The sequence below is a fragment of the Salvia splendens genome, chromosome 21 (assembly GCF_004379255.2).
Source record: "Salvia splendens isolate huo1 chromosome 21, SspV2, whole genome shotgun sequence".
Taxonomy (NCBI): Eukaryota; Viridiplantae; Streptophyta; class Magnoliopsida; order Lamiales; family Lamiaceae; genus Salvia; species Salvia splendens.
In genome coordinates, this window is record NC_056052.1 from 18427777 (window position 1) to 18447337 (window position 19561).

Genomic DNA, 19561 nt, shown 5'->3' on the forward strand with positions numbered 1-19561 from the left:
CCCCAGACCGATGCATGAAATGAGTCTTATCAAACTTCAAGGTTGAAGGCCCAGCCACTTCATTAGATGGTTTGGGAGGTTGATGCAGAATCCGCCCCTTCTCCTCCTGAGCTCACATCATCCCGTCCGATGTTAAGTCGATGAAGTAGATCTCAGCGTCGGTACTGGACTCTCAATCATTGGGCACTGGGTCATCATCGAACAACTTCCGGTGGACATTTGGGCCAGGGAACACGGCTGGAGAGTTAACCTCTTCTTCTTCGTCGACAAGAGCGTTGATTATGATATCATCCTCATGTATCTCTTCAGTGTAGTCGGAGATGACGACCACTTCCTGTTCCTGTTGTCCCACGACCTTTACATCATCGAACCCAAACACACATGCGAGGCGTGCCCAAATTGGTTCTTCCTGATAGAAGTAAGCACCCGCAAAGGAGTTCATCTGCATGTTATAACAAGTTAAAGCTTCGGGAATAAGTGGTAAGTTTCGAATTTTTAACAACCAGAAACGATACAATATCTTCAACATATTATCCCATGATTCATTTGGTGCCACGACCGCTTTCGTTGGGTGGTTCCAGTACGCACCTCGGAGAGGGATGACTGCTTTGAACGTGTAGTACCATTTCCGCAATAGGTTTACCCGATCCTTAAGCTCAAGTTCGGAGAATATGACACCTGCTTTGTTCTTGTTCCAGTCTGACGTCGTAAGCAGGAACCATGACGGGAAGACGGTGTTCGACAAATGCCTCCCCCTTCAGCATGATGAGACAGTCCACCAACGCATTGTCGCATGCCGGAGACCACTTGCCTTTGTAGAAGAACTCTGATTGTGGAGGGATGGCCATCTTTGTGTTTACGGTGAGTTTTTATGTTGCTCTAGAGAGTGACAATAGCTACGAAAGATATGTCTTTAAGTAGGAGGGGAGTGATTAAATTTGATTGACACTTATTTACCAATTCCATCAATGCAACACCACACCCTCTATTGAAGGTACCATCGAGCCACACAATCCTTGACTCATGCATATGGCAGTAATTGTTAATTCAATTCATTCATACTTCAAATCAACAAAATATATGAGACACTGTGATCGTGCAAGTGGATTGTTGAGCATCTAATACGGTGAAGGATCGTTTTGGGCGTCGACATTGCTAATCCACATTTGACGATCACTTTTTTCCTCATTATTACTCCCCCCATTCCACAGTAATAGAAGCATTTTATTTTCTGCACTCGTTTTGAAAAAATGATATTAAATAGTTAAAGTGGAGAGAGAGTAAAGTAAGAGAGAGAATAATGTTGAGAAGAGTCTTATTTACAATATTCTCTCTCTTACTTTACTTTTTCTCCACTTTAACTATTTATAATTATTTGTTTTAAAATGAGTGGGCAAAATGAAATGCCATTACTGTGGAATGGAGGATGGAGGGAGTATGATTTTTTTATAATAGTTAACATCTAACTGTTACGTTTGTTGATAATAAGGTCCTATAATATGTATTTTATTTTTAAGTAACTTTGATGCTAATCATTGTAGTTTTAGTCATTGAAACTATTTGACATAGTGCTTTAATAATGAAAAATTACAAACTAATGTATAAAACAAAAAAAATGAAAAAGAGCAAATAAAATGTTTTTCTTTAGGAAATGATTGTTTTCATTTTTAATAATCTGCATCTCACCACACCCTCTATTTTAATTATCGCATTAGTCATATAGGTTTTATGATTAATTTGAAGTTTTTGCTAACGTTCGCTCCCTCCGTCCCAAGTTAAGCGGGATGCTTCTTTTTCGAACTCGTTTTGAAAAAATGAAGCATAAAATAGTTAAAGTGGAGAAAAATTAAAGCTAGTGCGATAATAATGTACATATGAGTCTTCTATGCAGTATTCTCTCGCGCACTTAACTTTTTCGAGTACTGTAACTATTGTATATTTTTTCCAACATGAGTGCGAATAAAATACACTTCGCTTTTCTTAGGACGGAGAGAGTATGATTTAAAGATTGCTTTGGTTGAAACGTGTTTCAGTCCATTCATAGAACCTTATTTTTTAATAGTTTCATGGCTTAAAACGAAAATGATTACTAAAAAATTACTTAAATATAAAATATTTGGACGGCTATTATGAAGAATGAAAATTAATAATGCACCACGACAGTGTGTTGAGCACATATCATATGCAATATAATTGAAAATTCAGTAATGGAAAATGAATTTAGCATTTGAATCATGGTAGGGGAGGACAGGGAAAATTTTGGTTATAGGGGCTTTATTATACTATCTCCGTCTTTCAAAAATAGAAACTATTTTTATTTTAGTTTGACACTTAAAATTAGAAAGTTTCTATTTTAAGAAATTTCATTTCTCTCTAATGGAGTAGAACTCATTTTCCACTAATAATGCTTCAATCACTTTCTCTTTTTATCTTTTTTTACTTAATTATTGTTCAATAAAACATGTGCGGTTTCAAGATCAAATATTTAAAAATGAAGATAGTATGTATTCCTATATAAATTTAGTTACTGCTACAATTTTATACATAAAAGTGGTTCAATACATAAATTAAAATGTTACCATAAAGTAGCTATAAGTATGTAAAATTAATTCTATATAAAACCACAATATCCTATATAAATTTAGTTACAATTTTAATGCACATTTCATTGTTAATTTTACATAATAATAATGTGCTAGTATATATGAAAAATTATGAAAACTAAATAAAATTTTCCATAATTTAATCGGCAATCGTTTAGTTAAAAGTTCAAACTAAGTAATCCATTAGAAATTTTATGTCCACTAAACAAAAATCTAAATTAACACTTCCTTTGACTAAATTGACACAGCACATTTATTTTTCCATTATTAACAGAAGCCACATTTTAAAATACGACTCGACAACTCCCAAGATGATAAAGAAAGCTTTAATTTGGCATACTACTAATTTAGACACAAATTTTGGGTAAGTAATTTACATGTACCAGAAAATACATTTGTCATAGCGATTTAGTTTGGGAAATTAGCATATGCAGAAGCTAGAGCAATTAGTCATACAACGACATTTTAGACAGTTTTCCCTGTCAACATTCCGACCATTACCAACAAGTGTCCGGTGAACAAAATTAGGACATTGGTCTTCCACTACAACATGCGAAGGGTGTTGTAGTAAGGACCACTTATGACCGAGTTGGACGTCTCTTCAGATATAGTCTATGTTCCACCTACATCTCGAGGTCGTTTACCTATTTCAGCCTGGATATTGCAGCTGCGAAGCGAAGTGTCACCGTCTGAAGGGGTTGGCAGCGGAAGCGTGCAACGGATTTGATCACGTAATAATTTTGATCTATTTAACAAATTATTTAGACAAAATCTATTCGCGTAATTATCACATGTATCATGCTCATAACTTGAATTTAATCATGTTTTAGCGTAATTGAAACCTAAAACATGCTTACTACGGAATTAGCCAATTTACCTCGTTGATTTTTCAAAGAATCGAAGATGGCTAGCGCCTTCTCCACGTTAAGATCTTGAGTACTAAACCACGGATCTTCTGACTGGTTCCCGGACTGTAAACTGATATCAGTGTGGGCTGATCTCACCAGAATACTAGGACTCAATTAAAGAAGACAAAAACTGCTCACGGAGGGAGCTAAAAATCGTCCCTCCTAGAAAAAAAGAGGGGGGCGAAAATCTTAATGAAAATAATGTGTCTCTTTTGTCTCTTTTATTCTCCTATTTATATTAAGTCACATATTGGGCTTAGTCAGGGATCTATGAAAGAATTTGGATATGACCTTCCCCAATTAGCTTTTTACTAATTAAATTGAACCCACAATTTAATATAAGCTTATATTGGAATATTACGAGCAGCCTCTACAGAAGTAATATTGCACTGCCCATCCAAATCCGAAATTACAAGTATTCTGGGTTTCCATTTGTTTGTCGTTCATTTCCCGTGGTTAAGATATGAACGCCCATTAATTAATTAATGTCTGCTATGGACTTAATTAATTAACATATAAATTAAGTCCAAGAATGGACTTAGCAAGAAACGCTTATTTATTATTGATAGAGTAATCAAACTCCAACTAGCTAGGTTCTGAATAATAAAACCTTGTTTTGAGCTCCTCTTGTGAACGTTATCAAACGAGACTCACCTCGCGCACGATTCAATATAATAGCAATCCTAGCACCGCTAGATATTAATCACCACCACCCAATATACCAGAATTCTTGGGTTGCGAAAAACCCGCACCATTTGGTAAGTCAAAGTAGTGCATAATCAATACCGTATGCTCAATGCTAACGTACATTGATTAAGAAATTAATTATCAAGACCTCGTCTTTCAGTAGATAGCATAAAGACTCGTCTTGCTGTTAGATCCAATTCAGTGCTATACCACACCAATGTCATCTTATTTCAGTAAGGTTTGAATATGCGGACTGAAATTGCAATCTTTCACGATAGGTATTCTAGGCCTATCTAGGTTGTGAAATTCTTATTTTTCTTTGTTAAAAAATGACCGTGTTACCTTAAAGTGGACGACGCCCACAACCAATCTACTAAAATAAAGACTTAGACTTTGTTACGTTGCTCATACATTTAAATATGCAATAAACATTCATCAAATGTAAAACATAACAACATTATGACAAAAATGATCTGTTGCATCCATTAGAAAATAAAATATAGAGTTTTACAGTATTCAATCACTCGAAAGGTGATTTCTAGTATACAAATTCTAACACCGACCACCTCGTCATACCACTTAAAAGACCCAGGATGCTTCCCTTCGACTGGACACTTCAAGTAATATCGCCCTGCATTGATCGCTGACGGCCCGGCACGCTTAAGTTCCATTTTCCCGCTACATCAAACGCATTCTGGCATTTCTTCTTTTGGATGCATATTGTTGTAAAAAAATCAGATGAAAACATATATCTACATCATCAATACTGATTAGTGAAGGAGTATGGATTCATAGAGCAACCATCATATCACATAATCAGTAGCAAATATAGTGCGACCATATACAAGAAGTTCAATTAAAAAAACGGTTTAAGCTCAAGTCCAAGCCACTTCTTTCTAAAGAAGTAAGTCATTCATCTGTTATTCCACATGTTGAGTGCTAGACTATCTCTAAACTGAGTCCAATCGGAAGACGGCTCAACACAATCAACATACTCCCCACCAACGTTATCCTCCTTTGTGTTGGTTGTGTTCATGTTTGTGTCTAGCTCAAGTTCCACCGGATCCACCTCCATTTCACGTCGAATGAAATTATGGAGTAAGAAACATGCCATGATAAGACGGATTTGCGTTTTTATAGGATATAATGAAGCGCTCCTTAGAATTCCCCACCGCATTTTCAAATCTCCAAATGCGTGTTCGATCACATTTCGAGATTTGGTATGCCGCATGTTGAATATTTCCTTCGAGTTTTGGGGAGTCTCAGTGCCAGGACCCCACTCCTTGAGATGATAGCGTACTACCTTAAATGGTGTGAGGAACCCATTGCAATTTGCATAAGCATTATCGCAAAGGTAATAACAACCTACGAAACATAAGGTGGAAAGCGATTAAAGTTACAGATGTGAAGAGATAAAATGAATATATAAAAAATGGTTGTAAGGAAAATGCTACCTTGAGGTACTTTGAGCCCACCGGCATGTGAAACTGCATCCCTGAGTACGTGTAAGTCTCCTGCAGAGCCTTCCCAACCAGGGAGCAAGTACACAAACTGCATTTGATGATCACACACAGCAAGAACACTAGTTGCTATCTGCCCTTTCCTCGTTCTATAACGTGGTTTGTCATCATTCAGAACTAAAACATTAATATGGGTGCCGTCCAGCGCACCGAGACAACCCTGAGTTGAACAAATCAAAGGTTACACTTTATTATTTGGTAAGCAAAAAATCATATAACCAAATTGGATATTACAGCAAAATAGACACTTGTGCCTATATTACCTTAAACCACTTCCAACGGTTGTCGGTGCAATCATCCGGCATAGGTGCCGGCTTCGAAAGGAGTACAGGATGAAGGCTAAGTACAGCAGCAAGTAACCTTGTGTACATAATACGATACAGTTCCACCTGAACGCCAAAACGTAGTCCCAACAACTCGATTCTTCTGATGGTGTGCCAATACAAATACAAATATTGTCGTTTGCTCCTCGACACCGAAGAATTTACCTACTGTCAGCCCCCCCCATCTGAGAAAGTAAACGACACAACCTACCAAACGTGTTACGGTCCATGCGTAGATTGGATACACAAGCAGAATTTGTGACGTACAGTAGCCGGTTTAAGTACTTCAATTGGGCAGGGATCTTCTTGAGCACGCTGTGTCGCCGAGCGTGCTCAACAATCTGACGCCTCTCACGTCTACACCGGGCACAGATGTAACGATGTAAAAATGTTGTGGTTTGTTCACGATAAAGGAGCATAATGTCCTCGAGCAACAAGCATAGTTGCGCTGATTTGGTGGTGTAAAGACTCATCGGTCAATTTGGATATTGGCCTTAACTAGATAACAAGGTATGAGTAAATTTTAGGCTTATCAACACAACAACATAATACAATGGCACCCAAAATAAAGATAATCGTGGTCTCTGGAATAAGTTGCATTCCAAAACTGAAATTTCAGATCTCAACAAAGTGGGGCTGGGTATTATCCCAAACAGAGAGAAGAAAAGAACATATTTTTGGCAAGAAAAATAATAACCGAGCAAATATAAATCATGAATTTTTGGAAAAATTGCGTACCTAGGATTACAGAGGACGAGATCAGGAGCACGATGACGATGTCTAGCCTCTGATTCTGTAACTTTCCCGATTCTTGATCCTGAGATATGTCTCAGAAAAAAAAAACCCAAAAAATATGGTGGGTGTTAAGATCAATTCGAGCCAATTATCCGTGTGTGTAAATTGCAAGGAATAGCCGACAACCGGTATACCTGTGGTGATGGGGGAAAGTAAGCAACAGAAATTTTCAGTACATCCCCAAATTAGACCTGAGCTCTGCCGCGGAATCGATTTCTGCAAATCTAGGGTTGGGTCGACATTTTTTTGTAAACGGGGAAAATGATGAGGGCTCTCTCTTTTTTGGGGTTGATTTAAAATCGCAGGGGCAAAATGGTAATCTTCAAGTCATTTTTGGATCCGAATTTCTAGGCAAGAAAAATAAAGCAGCTCCTTTGGCCGTTTAGAATTAGACGTATTTCAGAATCAAACAGTGCGGACCCGAATTTGTTCAGCGGGCTTCAGTATGTTAAATCATGTAACTTGAATAGCCACCAAAACCAAGAAATAAGCCCATATCTCCTCATTCCATGAAACTTGAACAGACCCTAAGTTTATTTATAATTTCTTCCCTTATATCCCTTATATAGGAGTGATTTAAAAAAAACCTTAAAACATGTGAATTTTGTGTTTATAACCTACTCCTTAAAACATTTGAATTCTTTTTTATTCTTCTCATCGCAACTCCATTTAACCATTTTCCTAGCAAACACAAACAATTGCCGTCTCTTTCTGTCTATTATATTTTCCAACCATGAGAGCTGCAGTGGTAACCGTTGAATCCATGTTTGTTTCCAACAAAATCAAATGAAAATAATGTTGGGCTGGTCCCATTATGTGGGAGCCCAACTCAAGTTGGCCCAAATAAATGGGCATTTTTATAATGCTAATTAGTGTGTGTGTGTGTTTAATTAGAAATTGACACCACATCTTTTGATTTGGGTGAATCACAAAAATTGAAACGGTGGTGCAGAGAAAAGAAGGAGAGGGTCAGCTGCTGTTATCATCAATTCAGAGTCAAAATTGAGAGATTGAGTGGCAACGTGTAACTCCATTTTGTGAAAGGTGAGTGCAGATTTTCAGCTTGGTGCAGTTCTGTTCGAGGCTTCGATCGGGTATTCATCCGTGGTTTGATTGAGCTGAAATTCGGACAGTGGGTAGTCGACTTGAAGATCTTGATATTGTACGGTGGGATTGTTGATCCGTGAACAGTAAGGTCAGATTTTCTGGTGTCGAAGTCAGCCCCTGTTTTGGTGATTTTCTTATCTTGTTTTGGGTATTTTGCTTAAGATTGTTTTATCAACCTAGTTGGAGTTCATACTTGTTGTAGAGGTTGGATATTTGATCTTGTAGCAAAAACATATTATAGTGGAGTTTTTGAGTGGACTCTCAAGTCCCGTGGTTTTTCCCTTTTGCTTTGAAAGGGTTTTCCACGTAAAAATCGTTGTCTCAGTTTATATTTCTGCTGATTGTTTGTCTTTGATATTATCGTGTCATATTGTGTTTGAAATAATTATCGGACTTGTGTTATTGGGAGAGAAAGAACACCGTTTGTGCTTCCGCAGGCTTTGGTTGTTTGGTTTCTTCCCAGCAAACTGGTATCCGGAGCTACGGTTATTTTGTTCGGTAATTATGGAAATTAGCACAAGCAGAATGATTATGTTGAATGGCACAAATTATCAACTGTGGCGAAATAAGATGAAGGATTTGCTTTTTATGAAAGCTTTGCATCTTCCAGTTTTTGCTACTAAAAAACCTGAGTCTAAAAGTGATGAAGAATGGGAGTTTGAACATCATCAAGTGTGTGTCTTTATTCGACAATTTGTTGAAGAGAATGTTTATCACGACGTTGATCAAGAGACACACTATGGGATAAGCTTGAAAATTCGTATGCTTCCAAGTCAGGCAACAACAAATTATTCTTACTTAAGAAGATGATGATGTTGAGATACAAAGATGGAACATCTATAGCTGATCATGTGAGTGAGTTTCAGAGTTCATTAACTCAATTACTCGGCATGGGGGTCACAATGTGTTGTTAGGGTCGCGGGGCGTCACATTAGATGATGAGATTGTAGGACTTTGGTTGCTTGCTACTCTACCGGATTCTTGGGAAACTCTAAGGATTTCACTTATTAATCAGCTCCCAGTGGTATTGTGACTTTGGAAATCGCCAAGAATGGAGTGTTAAATGAAGAGGTGAGAAGACGGTCGCAGGGTTCTTCATCGCAGTCAGAGGTTTTGGTTACCGAAGATAGGGGGAGAAGCAAAAATAAAGGCAAAAAGGGCAGAGATAAAAGTCGTAGCAAATCAAAATCAAGATACAAGAATATTGAATGTTATCATTGTGGTAGGCCTGGCCATATTAAGAAAAACTGCTTCAAGTGGAAGAAAGAAAACAAAGCTGGCCGAGATAAATCAGAAAGAAAAGAAGATGAGAAATCTGATTGTGTTGCTACTACTACTTCTGATGATGATTTGCTAGTTGTTTGTGATAAAAATGTGATCAGCCTAGCGTACGACGAGACGAGTTGGGTGATTGATACCGGTGCTTCACTTCATGTCACGTCAAAGAAGGAGTTCTTCACATCTTATACTTCAGGTGATTTTGGAGTATTAAAGATGGGCAATGATGGTTTAGTGAAGGTTGTTGGCACAGGAGATGTTTGCTTAATTACTAATAATGGAACAAAGTTTACACTCAGAGATGTCAGGCATGCACCGGATATTCGTTTGAATTTGATTTCTGCAGGAAAGCTAGATGACGAGGGATTCTGTAATACATTCAGTGAAGGGCAGTAGAAATTGACTAAAGGTTCTTTAGTTGTGGCTCGAGGAACTAAGAATGCGAATTTGTACTTGATGCAAGCTTCGACTTCAAGTACCAATGTAAATGTGACAGAGAATGATAGTTCAACTGAGTTATGGCACAGAAGACTTAGTCACATAAGTGAGAATGGCCTTAATTGTCTAGCTAAAAGGAACTTACTTTCGGGTTTGAAGAGTACTATACTGCAGAATTGTGCTCATTGTGTTGCAGGAAAACAGAGAAGAGTTTCATTCAAGCGTCACCCTCCGTCGAGAAAGTCTGAGCTGCTAGAGTTGGTTCACTCCGATGTTTGTGGTCCATTGAAGGTAAGATCACATGGTGGTGCACTTTATTTTGTTACTTTTATTGACGATTGTTCTAGAAAACTTTGGGTCTATGTTTTGAAAACAAAAGACCAAGTTCTTGATGTGTTCAAACAGTTTCAAGCTTCAGTTGAAAGGCAAACAGGAAAGAAGCTGAAGTGCATCCGTACTGATAATGGTGGTGAATATTGTGGACCTTTTGATGATTATTGTCGTGTGCAGGGAATCAGACATCAAAAGACACCACCGAAAACTCCACAACTGAATGGATTGGCTGAACGAATGAATCGGACACTGATTGAGAGAGTTAGATGTTTGCTTTATGATGCAAAGTTGCCCAGAAGCTTTTGGGCAGAAGCTCTGTCTACTGTAGCACATGTGATTAATCTTTCTCCTAGTGTTCCTTTGCAAGGTGATGTACCAGACAAGGTTTGGTTTGGTAAAGACGTGTCATATGATCACCTCCGTGTGTTCGGCTGTAAAACATTTGTTCATATTCCTAAGGATGAGAGATCTAAGTTAGATGCCAAGACTCGACAATGCATCTTTATTGGTTATGGTCAAGATGAATTTGGGTATAGACTTTATGATCCAGTTAAAAGAAAGCTGATAAGAAGTCGGGATGTGATGTTCATTGAGGATCAAACCGTTGATAATATTGACAAGGCGGAGAAAAAGGATCCAAAAGAAAGTAGTAACTTGACTGACATGGATCACGTCTCTCTAGGTCATTTGCCAGATCCTGTTCAGGATCACGTGCAAGATGACATTGTTGATGACCAGCAAGGTATAGATGATGTTGATGCTCCTATGGATGATGATGAGAATGATCAACACCAAGCACCTATAGCTCCACCAACAGTTCCACTTCGGAGGTCTATTAGAGATCGACGTTCTAATATAAAGTATACTTCTGAAGAGTATGTTCTTTTAACTGATGGGGGAGAACCTGAATGTTATGATGAGGCTATGGAAAATGAATGCAAAGATAAGTGGGTTGAGGCTATGAAAGATGAACTTCAATCCTTGTATGACAACCATACCTTTGAGTTGGTGAAACTTCCTAAGGGTAAACGAGCTTTGAAAAATCGGTGGGTTTACAGGTTAAAACAAGAGGAAAATTCTGCAGCTCCACGATACAAAGCCAGATTGGTCGTCAAAGGTTATAGTCAGAAGAAGGGGATTGATTTTGAAGAAATATTTTCTCCGGATGTAAAGATGTCTTCTATCAGAACTGTTTTGAGTTTGGCAACTTATTTTGATTTAGAGGTTGAACAGATGGATGTAAAAACCGCTTTTTTTCATAGAGATTTGGAGAAAGAGCTTTACATGGAGCAACCAGAGGGTTTCATTGTACAAGGAAAAGAAGATTATGTGTGTAGATTGAAGAAGAGTTTGTACGGTCTTAAGCAAGCTTCCCGCCAATGGTATAAGAAGTTTGAGTTTGTTATGGAGGAGCATGGATATAAGAAAACTACTTCTGATCATTGTGTTTTTGTTAAGAAATTCTCTGATGATTTTATTATTCTATTGCTCTATGTTGATGATATACTTATTTTTGACCGCAATACTTCTAGAATTGATGTGTTGAAGAAGGAATTGAGTAAGTCCTTTGCAATGAAGGACTTGGGGCCGGCAAAGCAGATTCTTGGCATGCAATTGACATGTGACAGAAATGCCAAGAAATTATGGTTATCACAGGTGAGGTACATTGAAAAGGTACTTCAAAGGTTTAGTATGGATAAAGCTAAACCAGTGAGCACTCCTCTTGCTCCACATTTTAGGTTGAGCGTGAACCAAAGTCCCTCCACAGATAAAGAGAAGGAAGAGATGCAGAAAGTTCCATATTCTTCAGCCGTGGGTAGTTTGATGTATGCGTTGGTATGCACGAGACCGGACTTGGCCTTTTCTGTTGGTGCAGTTAGTCGGTTTCTTTCTAATCCGGGCAAGGAGCATTGGAATGCAGTGAAGTGGATTATGAGATATCTTCGTGGAACTTCTAACTTGAGACTATGTTTCGGCATTGAAAAACCTGTTCTAGTTGGTTATACAGATGCAGATATGGCTGGAGATATTGACTCAAGAAGATCTACTTCAGGTTACTTGATTACTTGTGCAGGGGGAGCTGTGTCATGGCAATCTAAGTTGCAAAAGTGTGTTGCTTTGTCTACTACTGAGTCAGAGTTCATTGCGGTGACCGAAGCATGCAAGGAGTTGCTTTGGATGAAGAAGTTTATGCAAGAGCTCGACTTTTCTCAAGAAAGGTATGTCTTGTTTTGTGATAGCCAAAGTGCAATTCATCTCGGTAAAAATTCGACCTTTCATTCAAGATCGAAACATATTGATGTGAGATATCATTGGATACGAGAAGTTCTTGAGGCTAAATTGTTAAAGCTTGAGAAGATTCACACTGATGATAATGGTGCAGATATGTTCACCAAATCTTTACCGAGAGGGAAGTTTGAAGTTTGTCGCTCGATCGCCGGGATGGCGGTCTCCTCCACATAATGGGAGGGGGAGATTTGTTGGGCTGGTCCCATTATGTGGGAGCCCAACTCAAGTTGGCCCAAATAAATGGGCATTTTTTTAATGCTAATTAGTGTGTGTGTGTTTAATTAGAAATTGACACCACATCTTTTGATTTGGGTGAATCACAAAAACTGAAACGGTGGTGCAGAGAAAAGAAGGAGAGGGTCAGCTGCTGTTATCATCAATTCAGAGTCAAAATTGAGAGATTGAGTGGCAACGTGTAACTCCATTTTGTGAAAGGTGAGTGCAGATTTTCAGCTTGGTGCAGTTCTGTTCGAGGCTTCGATCGGGTATTCATCCGTGGTTTGATTGAGCTGAAATTCGGACAGTGGGTAGTCGACTTGAAGATCTTGATATTGTACGGTGGGATTGTTGATCCGTGAACAGTAAGGTCAGATTTTCTGGTGTCGAAGTCAGCCCCTGTTTTGGTGATTTTCTTATCTTGTTTTGGGTATTTTGCTTAAGATTGTTTTATCAACCTAGTTGGAGTTCATACTTGTTGTAGAGGTTGGATATTTGATCTTGTAGCAAAAACATATTATAGTGGAGTTTTTGAGTGGACTCTCAAGTCCCGTGGTTTTTCCCTTTTGCTTTGAAAGGGTTTTCCACGTAAAAATCGTTGTCTCAGTTTATATTTCTGCTGATTGTTTGTCTTTGATATTATCGTGCCATATTGTGTTTGAAATAATTATCGGACTTGTGTTATTGGGTGAGAAAGAACACCGTTTATGCTTCCGCAGGCTTTGGTTGTTTGGTTTCTTCCCAGCAAATAACAATGATAATACTAAGGGCTGCATATCATAAAATGGCCTAAGAGCATGAGGACCAAATCATATTCGAGGCTAAAACATAGTGTAGTATAATAATCCAAGCATTGTAGGTAGCACGCATGATTTAAATGATAAGGTGTGAAATGGGAAATTTGCACTATCCAAATATTTCACCATAATTATTAGCCCCTAAGATAAACACTTATTCCACAAAATAAGATAACACGTGTTGCAGTCCCAATGACCCACACCTATCAGAAACAGGAGAACCGTTGGATCTAGCAAATATAGCAGTAGCTAAAAATGCTAAAAATAAATACTACAGTTTGTAAACAATAGAGCTACTCCGCATTGTATTTGAGCGAGCAACACATCTGTCAATTTCCAGCCCAACCAATATCATACCATAATCACTTCATTTCCCCCACTTCCTCTCTCTAATTTTGGAGCTCAGTTTGGGTGTAGCACAAATTTAAAGGACATGAATGCCTCCGACCTCAAACTGCTGGATTTCTCGCTGAGGCTGTTTGTTATCCCTTTCAACATTGCTTCCATTTGGATTGCCATCAACAACAGTCAGGATAACTCCGACTATGGTAAATTGGAGTTCCATGACTTCGTCGGCCTCAAGTAACACCCCTCTCTCTCTCTCTCTCTCTGTAGATTTTCATTATTAATGATTAATTGGTGCAGGTATATGGTTTGCGTGAGTGCAATTGCTGCTGTCTATGCTTTGTTTGCTGCTGTTTCTTCATATCTCAGATGCTTGCTCACTAAAGCCTGGCTTTTCTTCTTTACTGATCAGGTTTTCTTTCCCCTCTTTTAATTGGAAATTTTTGGTGTTCTGTTTTAATAATATTTGAGATTAATTGAGTATTGAGATATGAAATTGAGTTGATTTCATATGTAATTATTGCTTGAGCTGGGAATGATAGGATTCAGATTGGCATTGTATACTTATTAGGTTTTAATGCTACTGCTTTTGGTATATACACTACACTACTCAGAGAGAGAGTAGTTGAGTTGAGTCATATTCGTATTTAGGTTATTCCGAATCTGTTTTCTTTTATGATGAAAACTAAATTATCTCTTTCCTACCGTATTTTATTCTAAACTTAACTTCTAAAAACTCATTTGTGGAATGAAGTTTTCAAATAAATACTTCTAAAAAGTATGAACAGTTCCTTTTTAAATCTGTCTAACTATGAATATTCTAATTTTGAAAAGTTTTTTCTGTTTAAAGATGAATATTAAAATTCATGTCTTACTTTACCAAATGCAATATGCATTGATATTAAAATTCATGTAGAACCAAATAATCATATTTTTCAGTTACGGAAAGTGTAAGTGTCAGAAAGTTTGTATGATAGTCAATCTTATTTAAGTGCACGGCGCATGATAAGTGTCGATTGGTTGAGGCAATAAATTCTCTCAACCAAGTCCAATTCAATTCCCATCTTCCTAATTGGGGAATCTTGAATATATAGTTGGAAACTCATTAATATCTTCCAAAACATGTCCTAATTAATGGGAGTGCATTAATTGCTCTTGCTTCAATTTTCAACACCCCCTTTCTATTTTATTTCCATTACATTCATTTACTCAAATCATATCATAAAAGCCATGAATTTTATATGATGGAGCAGGTGCTGGCATACTTAATGGTGACATCAATGGCAGCATTGGTGGAGTTTCTATACTTGGCCTACAATGGTGATCAAATGGTGTCATGGAGTTCAGGCTGTGTATCTTATGGAAAATTCTGTAGCAGATTGAAGATAGCATTGATTCTTCATGTAATTGCTGTCTGTTGTTTCCTAGTTTTGGCACTCATTTCTGCTTACAGGTTGTTTAGAAGATTTGACCCACCTTATGTTCCTTCTAAAGACCCCCAACAAGATACGACTTAATTAATTCACCTACTAATGCTGTTTTCTCAGACTTCCCTATCTATCTATTTTTTTCCACTATTGCGTGACACTGTATAAAATTTATTTTTTCTGTGTTCACTTTTATTTTGTTTTTACATTAATATGCACATGCGTTCTTTGATTAATGAGATTGTATTAACAGTGACGGTGTAGAAATCATGGTATTAAATATGCCCGGTCAATGGATTTTGACCAAATAATAAATGTGACGAGACATTTAATTTTGTGAAATTAAATGACATAGCGTCGATCTACATTTTACGTAGATAAATGTAGTATATTCACTTTCTCAAATCCGATTTCCGGTGAGTGAGAAATAGTGGATTAAAGTTGGGCATAATTAACTTTTAATTAAAAGCTTGGAGTTGGAGCTTAGGGAATAATTAACTAGTGTTAATTATCCCACATTGGAGGATTAACACATCTTTTAATGTGTATAAATTAAGTGACTTTATGTTACTTAATAATTATAGTGGACCAAGATGGGTGAAAGAGCCCACACGCGCGCACACGCGCGCGCCGCCGCCGCCCGCCCGCCCGCCCGAGCCCGTGCTCGTGCACGCGCTCGCGGGCCCGATCCCGATCCCGATCTTGGACTTGGCAATTGGTCTTTGGGTGGTCTTTGGGCTTGGGGCTTGGCTCAAACTATTCTTTTTGGACCACCGCCGAGTCAGCAATCCAAGTGGCTTGACACGTCGTCAAGCGAGGCACAGTCACGGCAGTCACGTGAGAAATCCACACGCTCCACATGCGAAAGGCACACGCCTGCCACACGCTCGTAACCGACGTCGGTTACGAATCTGCCATGATGAGCCTTCATGGCTCGGTTGACCCTGCATGGTGGCTTGGCCTATAAATAGGTTGTATTACGCCCGGCTTTTATCTCTTGTAATCAGTAGAACCAACAATCGCAAGATGAGATAACTTGCTTTTGAAGGGTTTTTGACCTCTAAACTGAACTTAAAATTTCGAAACTTAATACACCTTTGCTGGAGATGTCGACGGAATCCAACACCACCGCTGCCGCCACCACCGCCGTCATTCCTTCAACCATGGCGACCACTGGACCTGTCAACACGTCGTCGATTCCGACGATGATGCCCACTCCCGGGCGCTATCCTTCTTCCTCAACAACCCCTTGGGAGTTCGTTAACTCCCTTGGGCTCACTGGTGGATCCACTTCGAGTGGGTCGGTTGGTTCCACTTTTAGTGGTTCCTTCGGGTCCTTTAATGGATCGAGTGCTGGGGCCTTCGGGTCTCACACGGGTGTTGGGGCCTTCGGGTCTCACACGAATGCTGGGGCCTTCGGGTCTCATGCGGGTGCTAGTCCCTTCGGGGCTGGTACGACCATGGCGGGCTCTATGCCCAACATGAATGGTGGGGGCTCTATGCCCAACCATGTTGTTGGCTCCTTCGGGGGCAACGGAATTGGTTCATTCCAAGGACCAAGTGCGGCACCTATGGCACCAAGAATGATGCCACCTGCCGAGAAGCCACCAAAGTTTGGAGGATCTGACTTCAAGCGGTGGTACCAGAAGATGTTGTTCTACTTGACAACATTGGGCGTCGCCAACTTCCTCACGGAGAACGAGCCGCCCGCGCCAAGCGACCAAGAGACTAGGCTCGAAGTCATGGCGGACTATGAAGCTTGGAGAAAAGGGGATTATCTATGTAAAAATTTTATTTTAAGTGCATTAGATGATAGCCTCTATAATGTATACTCCAATGTAACCACATCTAAACAAATGTGGGAAAACCTAGAAAAGAAGTATAGCATAGATAATGCTGCAGGGACGGAACAAGTTGTAGCATCCAAGTTTATGGACTACAAAATGGTCGACTCTCGACCCGTCATGGAGCAAGTCCAAGAGCTCCAAATGATCATCCACTCATTAGTGGCTGAAGGGATGACCTTGCCCGATAAGTTCCTAAGGTGCACGATCATTGACAAGCTCCCTCCAAGTTGGAAGGACTTCAAGAGTTATCTCAAGCACAAGCGAAAGCAGATGACCCTTGAAGACTTGATCGTGAAGTTGCGCATTGAGGCCGACGTGCGCAAAAGTGATCAAAAGGCTAAGGGCTTCACCCCAAATGAAGCCAAAGCCAACCTGTTGGAGCGGGGCGGTCCCTCCAACAAACACCCTCGCCCAAACCGTCCAAACGACAAAGGGAAGGGAAAGCAGCCTTCAAAGAAGTTTGAAGGCGACTGCTACAAATGTGGCAAACCAGACCACTTTGCTAAAGACTGCCGCAGCAAGAAGAAGAAGCCGGCTGCCCACGTCGTTGAGAAGGAGTTCAAGGACTGGGATGAGAACGACCTCATTGCTGTGGTCACTGAAGAGGTCAACCTTGTTAACAACAACAAGGGTGGCTAGTATATTGATACCGGCGCTACTGCACATGTTTGCGCAGATAGGAGTATGTTCTCCACCTACAACAACGTTGAAGGGAGAAAGATAAACATGGGGAATCAAGCCTCGTCTGAAATCCTCGGAGTTGGTGATGTAATCCTCAAGATGACGTCTGGCGTCTCAATCACCTTGAAGGATGCGTTGCACGTTCCGGACATCCGGAAGAACCTAGTTTCAGGATCAATACTAGTGAATAAGGGTTTTAAACTTGTATTTGAATCCGATAGGTTTGCATTGTATAAGTTTGGGAAGTCCCTCGGAAAAGGTTATGTAACCGACGGACTTTTCAAGCTTAGTGTAGCAACACTGCGTGTTCCAAAGCCACTGGCTAATAAGAATAAAGCATCAACTTCCTCTTATTTGATTGAGTCTTCAAATTTGTGGCATTGTAGATTGGGACATGTGAATTCAAAAGCTATTAAAAGATTAGTGAATTTAGATTTACTAAAGGCTAATGAATTGGATACCCAAGATAAATGTGAAATTTGTCTTGAAGCAAAAATGACTAAGTTGCCGTTTCACTCGGTTGAACGAAGCACAAAAACCCTTAAATTAATTCACACGGACGTGTGTGATTTAAAGATGGTGCAAACAAGAGGTGGTAAAAAGTACTTTATCACTTTCATAGATGATTACACAAGGTATTGCTACATTTATCTTTTAAGAAGTAAAGATGAAGCAATAGAAGCGTTCAAAAATTATAAGAACGAAGTTGAGAATCAACTTGGTTGTAAAATCAAAATGATTCGAAGCGATAGAGGAGGCGAATATGTAGCCCCGTTTGAGGAGTTATGCAACGCAAGTGGTATAATTCATCAAACAACTGCTCCATATTCACCACAATCTAATGGTGTTGCAGAACGCAAAAATTGAACTCTAAAAGAGATGATGAATGCACTGCTTCTAACTTCAGGATTACCACATAACATGTGGGGGGAAGCTGTTTTGACAGCCAACTATATCTTGAATAAGATCCCTCTCAAAGGAAAAGATGTCACTCCTTATGAGTTGTGGAAGGGAAGGAAGCCATCCTACAAATACCTCAAAGTGTGGGGGTGTTTGGCAAAGGTGATGGTTCCTCCGCCCAAAGAAGTTACAATCGGACCTAAGACGGTTGATTGCATCTTCATTGGATATGCACTTAACAGTAGTGCATATCGATTTGTTGTTCACAAGTCTGAAATATCGACTATCACAGTAGGAACAACAATTGAGTCGAGGAATGCTGTATTTCTCGAAAATACATTTCCTTGCAAAGACAAGGAAAAAGTCTCAACCAATTCTGAGACAAGAATTGAAGAAGCCACTAGTTCTAAACAAGTGGAAGAAGAAGCCACTAGTTCTAAATCAGCAGATGCGGAACCTGAATCGCGCAAGCGTGCAAGGCCCGATCCAAAAGATACAGTACTAAGACGTGGTAATAGAGTCAGAACACCAAAAACTTTTGGTCCTGACTACATTGCTTTCATGTTGGATGAAGAACCAACATTGATAAAAGTAGCCTTTGCTGGCCCAGACGGGCTGCATTGGAGAGAAGCTGTTCAAAGCGAAATTGATTCAATTTTTGGTAAACCACACATGGGTGTTGGTTGATTTGCCCGAAGGTGCTAAACCTTTAGGATGCAAATGAGTTCTTAAAAGAAAGTTTAAGGCCGATGGAACAGTTGATAAGTATAAAGTCCGATTAGTAGTAAAGGGTTTTAAACAAAAGGAAGGACATGACTTCTTCGATACCTATTCACCTGTAACAAGGATTACATCTATACGAGTGCTTCTCGCTATTGCTGCATTGCACAATCTTGAGATTCATTAAATGGATGTAAAGACCGCGTTTCTAAATGGTGAACTAGAAGATGAAATCTATATGGAACAACCCGAAGGGTTTGTAGTACCTGGACAAGAGAAAAAGGTATGCAAGCTCGTAAAGTCCCTATATGGATTGAAACAAGCGCCATTGCAATGGCACTTGAAGT

The 19561-nt window shown here is 39.3% G+C and overlaps 3 protein-coding genes across 3 annotated transcripts in view; 2 read left to right on the plus strand and 1 right to left on the minus strand.

Moving 5' to 3' along the window:
- LOC121783379 overlaps positions 1-19561 on the plus strand; it is a 447925-nt gene that overhangs the window by 107278 nt on the left and 321086 nt on the right. The window lies entirely within an intron of this gene.
- Positions 5112-6023, minus strand: LOC121784320 (protein ANTAGONIST OF LIKE HETEROCHROMATIN PROTEIN 1-like). The gene is made up of 3 exons (XM_042182481.1): positions 5982-6023; positions 5653-5878; positions 5112-5563 (listed from the first exon to the last, which is right to left on the minus strand). Exons 1-3 carry the CDS (start codon positions 6021-6023, stop codon positions 5112-5114), a joined length of 720 nt encoding a protein of 239 aa, XP_042038415.1.
- Positions 13577-15255, plus strand: LOC121783387 (CASP-like protein 2D1). The gene is made up of 3 exons (XM_042181446.1): positions 13577-13876; positions 13940-14051; positions 14893-15255. The coding sequence occupies exons 1-3, from the start codon at positions 13728-13730 to the stop codon at positions 15154-15156; spliced, it is 525 nt and encodes a 174-aa protein (XP_042037380.1). The 5' UTR covers positions 13577-13727; the 3' UTR covers positions 15157-15255.